Source organism: Callorhinus ursinus, unplaced genomic scaffold (assembly GCF_003265705.2).
Source record: "Callorhinus ursinus isolate GAN/ISIS: 27379988/994484 unplaced genomic scaffold, GSC_fseal_2.0 scaffold9, whole genome shotgun sequence".
Classification (NCBI taxonomy): Eukaryota; Metazoa; Chordata; class Mammalia; order Carnivora; family Otariidae; genus Callorhinus; species Callorhinus ursinus.
In genome coordinates, this window is record NW_027397071.1 from 36,159,010 (window position 1) to 36,172,210 (window position 13,201).

The window sequence follows — 13,201 nt, forward strand, 5'->3', positions numbered from 1 at the left end:
AGAAAAGTACAAACCGCAGAAAGCCCATAATCGAGGAGGCTAATAATGATGATTTTTCTAAGTTCATTAGAGCGTTGGGCATGAGAAGAGAATTGCCAGTGCTACTGGAAACAAATGAGCCCAGCAGGCTGCCTTGGGGAGAAAAATGGAAGAAAAAAAAATAAAAATAAAGCTTTGGCATTGCTCCACCTTTGACATAGAGGGCCTGTTTCACAAGGAGTCACATAATAGTTATAGTCATTTTAGTGTTCAAATTTACAGAGCAATACTGGCAATCATGTCCAGAGGGAGAATGTGTGTAGAAGCGATGCTGCTGTTAAGGTTCTGTGGCTTTCAAGTTGTTATAATCCATTTGAGCCCCGCCAATAATATCTCAAGGGCTTGGAAAAGAGAGGATAATATTTTCTCTTTTTTAATTATTTTTCCCTGACTGAGGTCAATGTATTAATAAAAATAGAACACAAACTCAAATTGTGTTCAGCTCCTGGAATGCCAGTGTCTTATAAAACCACAAAAAACTTATAAAATTCTACTTTATTATACAGAAAGTCATATAATGATATGGTTTGTTGCCAAAAATGTGTCATTACTTGGGTAGTTGATATTACTCTTGAATTTAGAGAATTAGATGCCCATTAATTGAGCCTTGTTTAGAAGACCACTTTATGACCAAGTACACCTCACTCTACAATGCAGAGATATAAGGTAGAGCCAGCTAGTCTTAAGTACAGAAACTGTGTACAATAGATTTTCTCTCTAAAATGCATGATTTAGCCCATCTGAGGTTTCGTTTTGTCATAACTAGAGATAATACCAATCATTGTGTTATTGTAACAATTAAATAAAATGAGCCACCTAGCAGAATGTCTGAGAAATGTTTTCTCTCTTCTTTCAGATTATTAGGTATAAATCACATTGATCTACTTTTTTATATAAGCCCACAATAACAAAATGAGTAGCTAACCACCAACCACAGGAACAAGTTGCCCAAAAGTATGTTGAGAGAGGATGTTTCTAGCATTTACATCTGTTTATTACTTACACTCCTGTGTGGTCTTCTGGTAAGCTGGACTGAACCATGTGGAACCCCAAAGATTTTTCTGGCCAACATTGGAAACGAAAATAAGCTAACGGGCTTTCTTGGTACCTGTTCTTGACTCTCACATCCTAACCTCTGGACCGTATTACTCAGTTGGTCGGAAGAGCCGAACCTAAGTAAAAACATAGGAAGAACAACAGCAACAACAACACAAGGAATGTGCAATAATCCACAGCCACATTCATTAAAACTACGGGGATCAAAGCAGATGGAGTCAGGAGACAAGGTCCACCTAGAGATAAGTGTAAAGAAAGATAGCAAGCTTGCTCCTTGCACTAGAGCTGAGTAAATGCCAGGCTCTTGATTCTGATGAATCCTCTGGAAGAGGAGGGAGCCTTGAGTGTTACCTCGTGATTAAATAATTTACAGCTATATGATTGACTGTCCAATTGTTAATACTATCTTAATGTCCTAAAGGCACCTCAATCTTTCTTTGTCCAAAAGCAAACTCCCTCCTTAGCCCGAAAGGAAGCTCCTCTTCTGCTTCTCCCTGTCCTGGTAAGTGGATCAATTTATCAGCCAAATTCCTCCCATTGGGAACCTGGGAGTCAACCCTGCCTTCTCCCTCTCCAACTAACTCATATTCAATTAGTCTGTAATCCCCACTGATATTTTAAAAATTATTTTATTATCAAAAATCCAAACACACAAGAGTAAAAAAAATAATAATATAAAGATCCACATGTAGCCATTATCCAGTTGATACAATTTTCAATTCATGCCTAATCTCGTTTAATCTTAACCGCTTTCCTTTCTCTCCCCACATCCCTGATTTTTAACCCCTAAATATTTCTGAAATATAGCCTACCCCACTTTCTCCTTGATTCTGCTTTGATTAGTTCTTCATGTCTTGTAGTGTTCTGCCGGGTCTACCGGGATCTTAGCTAATTTTCCTTATCTTTCCAAACCTGTTTTGAAATTCAAATCTAATCAGATTTCTCCACTACATAAATCTGATGATGGAAATTTTTTTACCCACTGAATATAGTCCCAAATTCTTAGCAAGTGTTTTTCTGAGTTTAGGCCATGCCTACCTGCACAGAGTCTTGCCCTTCACCCTCTACCCTCATACCCAGTGTTCAACAACATAGCTGTGTTGTAAAGTATGCTGCTGGTGCAGGCCTCCAGGCCTTGAGGTAAGCTCTTTCCTTTGAAAGGATTACTGGGGACACCTTTAGTCTGTCTAAATTCTTATACTTCAGTGCCTGGCTCCAGCATCCCCTCCTCTTCTAAACCTTTCCTGTAAATAACCTTCACCCTTCTATCCTGAAGACTTGCCCAGGGAACTGTTCTCCTCTCTGAGTTACCACTGTACTGCTAAATACCCCTTGTGTTTGTTACACACACTGCAATAATTTGGGCCTTTGTCCATCTTCTCCAATAGCCATGGATCCTGTTGGGTTACAGGGTGAGGATGCTTTTGTTCTTGCAGTGCTCAACTCTGTGTGTTCGACATGAACCATGAAAAATTTTTGCTGAAGGAATGTTAATATTTCTCTTTAACAGTTTTTAATAAATTTTAAAAAAATTTATCTCCAACTTAATGGTGTAACGATGAATTTTTCAAGTGATATTCTAATCTAAATATTTATTTTATCATCCCACAAGAAGGATTAAATATAGAGTTACAGAGAGTGGGTAACATAACTGGTCAATTGATTTGAACAATGGAAATTAGAGCACAAAAGAAGCAGGCTTCTATTTTCCTATATTATATCCATCCAAAGAAAATTTCTCCTTGAAAATTAATTATTATGAAGTTGGACACTGGAAAGTTTAAGGCTATTTAAATACTTGAAACTTATATATTACTTCACGAATATAATTTCTTGCCTATCTCCACTATCTTGGGGGAAGAGAGGAGGTTACTCTCAGGTAAGTGCTATTTTATGAAACAAGATTTGACTCAGACCATTAGGGAATTAGTCCTTATTGTATATCCAGTCCAGAAGATTGGGCGAGAGATAACAAAATACTTTTATTTCCCAATTCTTGATAAGAAAGCTAAGAGGTCAAGTGCTCCAAAACCACACAGTAGAGAAAGACACAAAAATCATTGTTAATCTCCTTTTTCTGCCTATTAATAATGTTACCCAAGACTTTAAAAAATGTGTTGGAGTCCAATAACTTATTGCCGTGTTAATTTATTTTTAGAAACATAATCACTTGATATAAAGTGTCTCATTTTCTTGGACTCTGACCAATACCTCAGACCGAGTGAGTCCTTTTTCTCTGTATTTTTGCATATCCTTTTTCAGCTATAGACCACAAGGGATACAATCTTCCTCGTTCTCTATATTACCAATAACTGATCTGAGAGCACAATTTCTTTTAAAGTTAATATAAACTTCTCCCAGTATGCTGTAAAAGGAGTCAAATTTTGAGATAAAAATTGAAACTTTTATTTTAATAAGAACTCAATTATATGCTCCTGTGTTAACTTGCTTTAGAATGTGAACTCTGACAGCAGGGCACATATCCTGACTTTTTGATTAATTTTTACTTATTTCCCAGTATAGACCATATTCACATTTGGGAACTAGGAGACTCCATAAATATTTGAGTAACTAAATGATTGAATCAAACCCTGTGTTATGAAATATTTTTCTTTTACTTGATTTAAATGATTGTGTTCAATTTGTGAGCTACTCTCAGTTAATTTTAATAGTTTTTTGTGTATACATACATAAACATATATGCTTGCTCTGAGTATATATGTATATATTGTCATTAGAGTTGTAGAATATATCTTGTATACAGAATAAATTAATAATTAAATACACACAAGTTAATAAAGTATTACCTCTTCATAAAGTATTAACTTTCAGCACAGTTTATATAAAGCCATTCAAAATTTATCTTACTTGGGGTGCCAGGGTGGCTCAGTCGGTTAAGCATCTGCCTTCAGCTCAGGTCATGATCCCAGGGTCTGGGGATCGAACCCCCGTGTCAGTCTCCCTGCTCAGGAGAGACTCCTCTCTTTCTCCCCTTCCCCCTGCTCATGCTTGCTCTCTCCTCTGTCTCAAATAAATAAATAAACTCTTAAAAAATAATAAAATAAATTACTGAAATTTTAAAAATTGAACTATGGGAAAACTAATTGTAAGATCTTACATTATAAAGTCTTTACAAATATCTTTATTGTTATAACTGTGTAAAGATAAGTGGTTTAAACTGGTTCCCAGATTTCAGAAGCTCCCTTCCACATAGAGAAGAGATAACATTACACACTAAAGCCAGGTAGCTGTTAAGAATTTTAAGCAGGGTGTTAACAGGACCAGATTTCTAGCAATTTAAATAGCAATAGTAATATTTTTTAAATAAGGAGATTAACAGCCTGTACATAGTGCTTACTACATGCTAGGCACCACTCTAAGAATTGTCTGAACATCAATTTCTTTAGTCCTCATGACAATTTTCTGAGGTAGTCACAACGTATTTTCCATTTTACAGTAATCTTTCTATCACAGTGACTAGCACATAATAAACACTCAATAAATGGTAGCTATTACCACTATGAACTCTTTTATAATGTAGTATTTAAGAAAAATGAGATCACTTTGACATTCAGAAAGCTCCAGTCTTGAATCAAACTTTGCCACTTATTAGTTGTGTGCCTTTGGGCAAGGTAATCCAACTTTTTATATTTCAGTTTTATTTGTAAAATAGGAATCATGTCTGCATCATTAGGTTTATATGAGGATTAAAAACGAGTGTCAGATAATGTATATGAAGTGCTTAGTACAATGCCTGGTTCATTGGGAGCCTTCAGTGAATGGTAGTAATCATGTCAGACAACCATGTCTTAAAACGTGCTCCCATGGATGCCGTAAGGTAAGAAACTACCCTGTAGTCAGGTGGGAGGTGAAAAGACATCAATTACATTATTTCCTTCTCCTTCCATAACATTTTTTAATAGTTCCATAATATGTAAAATTATGTCCAAATAGAATTATATAAAAATGTAATGCACGAAAACCTCATCCTTCCAGAAAATCTCTTCTGTCCTCTTTCCCCACTTGAGCAAAAGGAATGAGGCCATCATTTACTCTTGCAGAGTCTTCTTTCACCACATATGCATTTCTCTGTTCTCTGCTTACCCCTTCCCTCTTGTCAAGATGCCCAGATTCTGAAGGGCAGAGGCAGGGCCATGGTTCTTCTTTGAGCCTCCATCAGAGGCACAATATCAAAATATCAAAACAAATCGAAAACATACAAAATAAGTGATTGGCCAAGGGAAGAGTAAAAGCTATTAATGCAATGGATATGCCTAATTTAAATGATATTTATTGATTAAGGAAATTACAGTAACTTCAAAAATACAATGTTATCTTCCCTTTTGTGTTCCAGTCAATTAATTTACATATGTTTGGTATTAATCAACTAGATTTTCTTATATTTGGTAAATTTTTTTGGTATTCATATATGTCTGCTTTTATTATTCAAATGTCATTGTATTCGTGAAAGAATAAATATGGCAGAAAGCTCTGACTAGTCAAAATCTTTTCTTTGTTCTTCCTGGCCTATGGCCACCAGCCTCCTTTATAGTCAAGTGTGGCCATTTAAATGAATTCTGGTGAATAGAATGTGGACCAAAGTGATGGTCTCTTTTATGCCCTATTCTACCCTAACTCCCTACCTGGATCAATACAGAGAGCCTGGAGGCCCTATGGGGTGGTGGAGCCATTAGATAGAACAAGCCTATGTCCCTGAACCATTGTTAAAGAATGACCGGAACACTAACCTTGGTCTCTGACTAGAGCAGTAAATAATCTTTTTATTGTACTGAGCCATTATATATTTGGATACATTTATAGCACTTAGCCTATTATAATTAATATAATAAGTCAAAGTGATAAAGCATATAAATATTAAAATAAAATTATGGAATAGAACTATATAGGTTGAATATCTTGAAAGGATAGGATTTGCAAATCTTACCTGACCTGTCCATAGTAGTCATTTTTGAAAAAAGAGAGGAATTCACCCCTAGTTTCTACCATATGTTAACATCTATACGTATATCCTTAGTGTTTGAAAATGAGTAAGTGGAAATAAAATTTAAGTTAAAAATAGAATGCAGGGGGGCACCTGGGTGGCTCAGCTGGTTAAGCAACTGCCTTTGTCTCAGGTCATGATCCTGGAGTCCCGGGATCAAGTCCCACATCGGGCTACCTGCTCAGCAGGGAATCTGCTTCTCCCTCTGACCCTCTTCCCTCTCGTGCTCTCTATCTCTCTCTCTCTCTCTCTCAAATAAATAAATAAAATCTTAAAAAAAAAATAGAATGCAGGGGTGCCTGGGTGGCTCAGTTGGTTAAGCGACTGCCTTCGGCTCAGGTCATGATCCTGGAGTCCCGGGATTGAGTCCCACATCGGGCTCCCTGCTCAGCAGGGAATCTGCTTCTCCCTCTGACCCTCCCCCCTCTCGTGTTCTCTCTCTCTCTCTCTCTCTCTCTCAAATAAATAAATAAAATCTTAAAAAAAAATAGAATGCAGGGGTGCCTGGGTGGTTCAGTTGGTTAAGCTCAAATCATGATCTCAGGGTCCTGGGATCAAGCCCGGCTTGCAGGGAGGCTGCTTGTCCCTCTCCCTCTACCCCTCCCCCCACGAATGCTCTCTCTGTCTCTCAAATAAAAAAAAAATAGCATGCAAATAAAGTCTCCATTTTCTTTCAGAAGTCACTATCTCAGTATCTTTCCATCTCTCAAAATAGACCCATAATTCATTTGATAAATTCTTATTTTACATTTTGGCATTTTAAAATAAGTCTCACAGAAGCAGCAGGATGCAACAGTTAAGAGAACAGGCTTTGGAACCAAACTACCTGGCTCTGCAACTGAATAGCTGTGTGATATTGGCAAGTTACTTTTTCTCTCTATTCCTTCTTTTCTTCAGCAGTTAGACGGGATAACAATGGTACCTTCTTCCTAGAGCTTACATAAGGATTCAGTGAATTCATATTTATAAAACATTTGGAAAAATCTCCAACTCTTACTTATCACTGTATGTCTGCAATAGCCTGTGTACAAATTAAATGTCATACAGTTCATCCTTAAGGAGAAATTAAACTTGGTTTGATAAAAATGGGGGATAAAAATTAAAGATATTTTTCAAACTTGTTTTTAGAGCGACTCCCCTGTGGTTTCTCTCTGTGCTCCCCAGTTTGGCTTCCCTCTAACTTCAGAAATGTTTCAGTTACCTTATGCTTGCTTCTTTGCCCAACATTCTGTCTTCCTTTCCATGACCTGTCTTCTCTCTGACCAATACTTACCTACCCTGAATTGGCCAGTTCGGGTCCGTTCGTTTCCAAAGGATGCCTTGAAAACTAGCACCAACTTGGAGGCTCAAAACAACACAAACATAGCATCCCCAGTTTTGGAAGCTAGAAGTCTGAAATCAAGGTGTTGGAAGGGTCATGTTCCCTCCAAAGGGCCTAGGGAAGAATCCTTTCTAACTCCTAGTGGTTGCCAGCTATTCTGTTCTTGGCATCCCTTGGCTTGCAGCTGCATCCCTTCAAGCCCTTCCTCTGTTTCCACAGAGCCTTCTCCCCTGTGTCTTCATGTCCAAATTTCTCATATATTTACTTATAAGGATACCAGCCACTGGATTAGGGCCCACCTAATTCTGTGTAACCTCGTCTTAACTTGATTACATCTGCAAAGGGCCTGTTTCTAAAGTCATACTCACAAGACACAGGATTAGGACTTGAACCTATCTTTTGGTGAGACATAATTCAACCCACAAGACTTAATGTCACCTGAAGATATTCTCTTCGTCCTCCAGCCTATTATGATCACTTCTGAAAAGCACTTATTTTCTGTTTTATTTACTTGATGGGTAGTATAAATTTGCTTTCTGATTTTTACAAAGGCTTATGAACCTATATATTTTCTGACAAACTGTATTAAATTCTAGAAGGTAAGGACCATGGACTATGATATGTTTTTTTGTATGCTCTTCTATAGGACAATAAAATGCACATAGTATTTAATGAATAAATTCATTAATAAGTTAAGAGATGTCAACCTAGTAATGCAAAATTCTTCTAGGGAATAAGTAATAAAAACAAATGGTACATGATTAGAACATGTCAATTTGTAATATCTGATGTTTTAACTTATGGTATGCTTTTGACTAATTATAGAGAGTATTATAAATTTACAAAGGAGTATAATGTATTGACGTTATTATTATTAAATTACATATAAAATTTTGAACATGTTCTGATATGTTTTCCATAACTGTGTTCATTGTTTTCAGAAGTAATAGATTCTGTTTGCTTTGCAACTACAAAGGAAGTGTCACATTATAAATAAAAATAAGTGCAGAATATGTACTGTTAACTTTTCCTAAATATTGACATCGCATTACATTAAACTATTTAACAGTCACAGTTCCCAAATATTGGTGGAAAATATTAGAAATTAATTTCAATTATATAAAAATAATGTTTTAAATTGATATTTCCACAGATGATAATGAGTGCGGAAATTTGACCCAGCCCTGTGGTGAAAATGCCAACTGTACTAACACAGAGGGAAGTTACTACTGTATGTGTGCCCCCGGTTTCAGATCCAGCAGTAACCAGGACAGGTTTATCACTAATGATGGAACCATCTGCATAGGTAAGTTTGACTACCTAACTTAAATTTGTCCTATCTCTTACTGCTTATTACCTCCAGAGATTAGATATTATCTGGACCAAATTCTACCAGTCCCTGAGTGTACCCTAGTTGTGCAATACTTTTAGAAACTTCACTGGGGCACCTGGGCGGCTCAGTTGGTTAAGCGACTGCCTTCGGGTCAGGTCACGATCCTGGAGTCCTGGCATCGAGTCCCGCATCGGGCTCGCTGCTCAGCAGGGAGTCTGCTTCTCCCTCTGACCATCCCCCCTCTCATGTGCTCTCTCTCTCTCTCTCTCTCTCATTCTCGCTCTCTCAAATGAATAAATAAATAAAATCTTTAAAAAAAAAAGAAACTTCATCAACTCCTTTAGTTCTCTAATGCTATATAATCAGATACTATGGCATATTTATCTAAGGATGTAAGGAAAATGTTTTGGGGGAGAAAATCGAGCAGTTGATGAGAAAAAAATCATGAAAGTATGAGATCTAGCATGGTGACAAACAACAGAATAAATATTTACACTTTTATATGTTGACTCAAGAAAATTATCATTTGCATGCCAAGATATTGATGCTTTTATAAATATGCACTCTGAAATGGGCTCCACCTTTTCTCAGAAAATATTCAGAAAGGCATTAGTTATAAAAGAATTGTTCTAGTGCTTTTAGTATTGTCTGCTGAAAGGTAGTTACACTTAAGACCTGCATGAAGTGTAACTATTAATGTTCAGAAAAACTAATGTTTTTAGTTTCTAAATAGAGTCCTATTTAGAAAATCATTTCAGGCTTACTAAAATGTCCTCTGGAATGATAATAATTTCAACTAAATCCCTATGTGAAATTATTCTAAGTCTGAAGAGAGTATCTAGAAGTTTTTAAATGTCCTTCTATTATAATTTGGTCATGCATTTGATATACCAGATCCTACAATATTTGGATTACAGTCTGAGAAAAAAAGATTGTTTAGTAAATTCAACAAGATGAACAATTTTCAGAGGCAAATTCTCTGGAGCCAAAGACTTAAACTTTGAAAGCAAGTTATAAATCATCTTCGCCATGGTTTATACAAAACTGTCCAATTTACCAACAACTAGCTTAATTTAATATGGCCGATAGTAATCTGCAAAATTAATACATGAACTGAGGCCCTGAGAGTGAAGTATTGGCCAGGAGAAGAAATTAGACTAGAAACCAAGACTATATGCAACGTGGACAAGGGTAATGTGCTGCTTCTATTTTACATAGTTAGATAAAAGAGAGATAGCGAAGTTAATCTAGATCACATTGAAGGCTTTGATTAGGTCCCTACCGAGATTCTTGTCAGTAAGCTAAGGAGAAATCTAACAATGTTCTTATTAACACATGATAAGTTAGGAGACAATGTTCAAAGAAATTTTATCAGTGAAATGTCTGTATCAAAGAAATTATCTTGTCTCATGTACTTATGGTTTCACAACATTTACTCTGCTAAATAAACAGAAAACAATGTATTCTCATTTGATAGCCAAAGGATGTGGAGGCTACTCCAGATTCACATGTTTAGGATAAAGGGAGGATTAGAATCACAGTCTTGTATCTGGAAAGGCACAGGAGGCAAAAATGGGTGGCCATCTAAATCTTATGCATTGATCTGAATCATGCAAATGCAGTGGATCATGTTTGCGCAAGGGCATAAAGGATTTAAAATATGAGAAAAGAGGACAATATTTGTTGAACGATATTTTTTTTAGTATTTTATTTATTTATTTTTGAGAGAGAGAGAGCATGAGCTGGGGGAGGGGCAGGGGGAGAGGGAGAAGCAGGCTTCCCTCTGAGTAGGGAGCCCAATGTGGGGCAGGATTCCAGGACCCTGAGATCATGACCTGAGCCAAAGGCAGACCCTTAACTGACTGAGCCACCCAGACACCTTGTGTTGAAGGATAAATTTTATCTTTAGTGTTTTCAGCAAAAAGTTTTATAGTATATAACTTTACAGTATATTCAGGAAGTAATCTATGAAGCTCTGTCCAGAAAACTTGTAATATCTCACTATTTGTTCTTCTCAAGCCCCTACTTTAGTTGCTAGTCTTCTTAGAATGTTATGTGTGTATAATATGCATTTTACCTTTAGTTGTTAAGTTCTAATTATAGAGCTCTGTAAGCTTTACTAGAATTGTTCCAGTTAGTGAAGAAATTAGAACTTACAACATCTTAATCACTGGAATTTAATACAATTTTAACTATGCTCTCCATTCCCTCTTGTCTCTTGAAGACATCTGTCTTTTCATCTGAGTGTGTTTACTTTTAATATGCCTCAATTCACAAAAGGCTCTATTTCTCTGTCTGTGTTCCCTACAAGTAGAGAATTCCTGCATTAGAAAAAAACGGAATCACAGACACAGAGGGAACTCACACACAAAGAGATGATTGAATGCCAACGTTTTATGGAAGTATAACATATTTGTAATTTCAGACTCTTTCTCCCAATACTCATTTATTATTGAGATACTGTGGAATGGGCATAAGTTTTGGCTAATTCCCTTTTTAGCTATTTTAAGTCATCAGTAAACACAAGAACTATATTAAAATCCAGCACCCAATATCGAGTCCTTCAGCTTCTACCTGTTTTGTTTGATGGATTATTCACTGAAAAATTCATTCTCTGGAAAATGGTTATTTCTCACCAATTTTGTTGTCCTTAAGGATTAAGCTTTTTTGAGCAGCAGAACAACTATTTCTTTTTTCCCCCTCTCTAGTCCTATAGTATTTTCATTATGCGCTATGATAATCTTCAGGGAATTTGAACGAGAACTATAATTCTGTTTCTTTTTATGTTAGTATATCACCTTGTACTGTATTGCGTCTGATTTGAAAGTTTAGCTTATCCTTAAATTTAACATGTCTGGTAATTATACTCATTAAGAACCTCTATAAATAGATCATGAAAAACCCCAATTCAGGGCAAGAAATGACCCAAGCAAAATTATCTACCTTTAGTCTGTATTCAAATACTGTTGTCCACAGAGAAGGTAATTTTGTTGCAGAAGGCTTTGAGGGAAATTTAGCATCCTGAACATTGGCTTTCCCTTAGAATTACAGTAAAACAGAATTTCAGATCCCTAGCTCCCAAGAGACCTGGTTCCAGACTCATATTTCACAAATGGGAAAACCGAGGCATCCAATAAGACAGTGAATTCTCCCAAGGCCAAATGAGTACAACCCAAGAACTCCTTCACATTTACCACATGCTGAAGAGCAGGGTTTACTGCTTATAATTTTGTATGTCCTATTGCCTTGGGTACGCTGATAATTTCAGATTTTTTTTTCTGGCTTTGAGTAATATTAACATTCAGTTTTGTCTTTGCAAATTACTTTCAGTAATTGAATGTGTTATCTTTTTTTTCACAGTCTGTGAGTTAAACATTAGACAATTCAGTTATTGATGAAAATGATAAGAATCAAAACAATCATAGGATCATGTATTGAAAGAAGATTACGATAAACTGCTGCTGGGTTGGCTCATTGTAAACATGAGAAACAAGCATAACTTTACTAATGAAAAAGGAGCGAGTGAATTTTTTGATGTGCAAAACAAGCAAATGATTGTTATGATGTGCTTACATTTGGCAAAATCAAATTATTAGTATTAAGCTGAGTGTTAGGTTGGTGGCAGAAAAAGCGGATCAGTTATTAAATATGATATGTCAATTCTAGCCTGACTGAAATAATTACATAATAGCAATTTAACTTTTATTAAGATGAGGTGGGGGTTCTTTTCCTCTTTTACATATCTGGGGAATACTAAGACATGGCAATCTAATGAGACACTCATTATCGATCTGTTTTCTCCAAACCTACATATTCACAGGGCTCCTGCTATGAGAAAACACACAATATGAATAGAATCACTGGACCTATTATATCTTGGGCACAACTTCAAAACACCTTTACATACATTTCCTCATTTGTTCTAAAAAAGAATTCTTTTAAGGTAAAAGGTATTTTTAATAGTATTACCTAAAGTCACAAGGCTAATGAGTATTATAACTAGGATTTGAATTAAAATCTTCTACAGGGCCTTTACCTGTAGGAAGAAGGATACATAGTGTTTTTATTCGATTCCAGCTAATGAGGCCCTGCAAGAGATTGCCAGAGAAGTGGGTGTAGATCTTGCTGCAAAATAGCAGTCATGTTCATTTTGGCATGGCATGCTCTTTCAATATTTTATGATTCTCTCTATATTACTAGGTAGCAAGGGGCATAGAGTGATAGGCTAACAAGTAGAGGCATAGCCAGTCACTGGGTTAGATTCAATAAACAGAGTGAGAGGGACATCAAATTCAGCAAACCTCACTTCCACATTTGAGTAAAAAGTTATAAAATCAAAAAGTATAAGCAAGAAAAGTCCAAACAATTTGGAAAACATGACTTTGATGGGTTGATTAAGATTTGAAAAGCATTACTTTGGTAGGTTAATTAATATTCTTGTATAACATTT

General features: G+C 36.1%; 1 protein-coding gene across 4 annotated transcripts in view; it reads left to right on the forward strand.

The window, feature by feature from the left end:
• The window catches only part of ADGRL4 (adhesion G protein-coupled receptor L4), a 113,287-nt gene that overhangs the window by 54,009 nt on the left and 46,077 nt on the right, over positions 1–13,201 (forward strand). For all 4 annotated transcript variants that reach the window (XR_012379393.1, XR_012379394.1, XM_073896448.1 and 1 more), the window contains exon 3: positions 8,572–8,724. Coding sequence is in view for 2 of the 4 variants with exons in the window: in XM_073896448.1 (XP_073752549.1) it covers positions 8,572–8,724 (153 nt within the window). In the remaining 2 variants the exon portion in view is untranslated. The remainder of the gene's footprint in view (positions 1–8,571; positions 8,725–13,201) is intronic.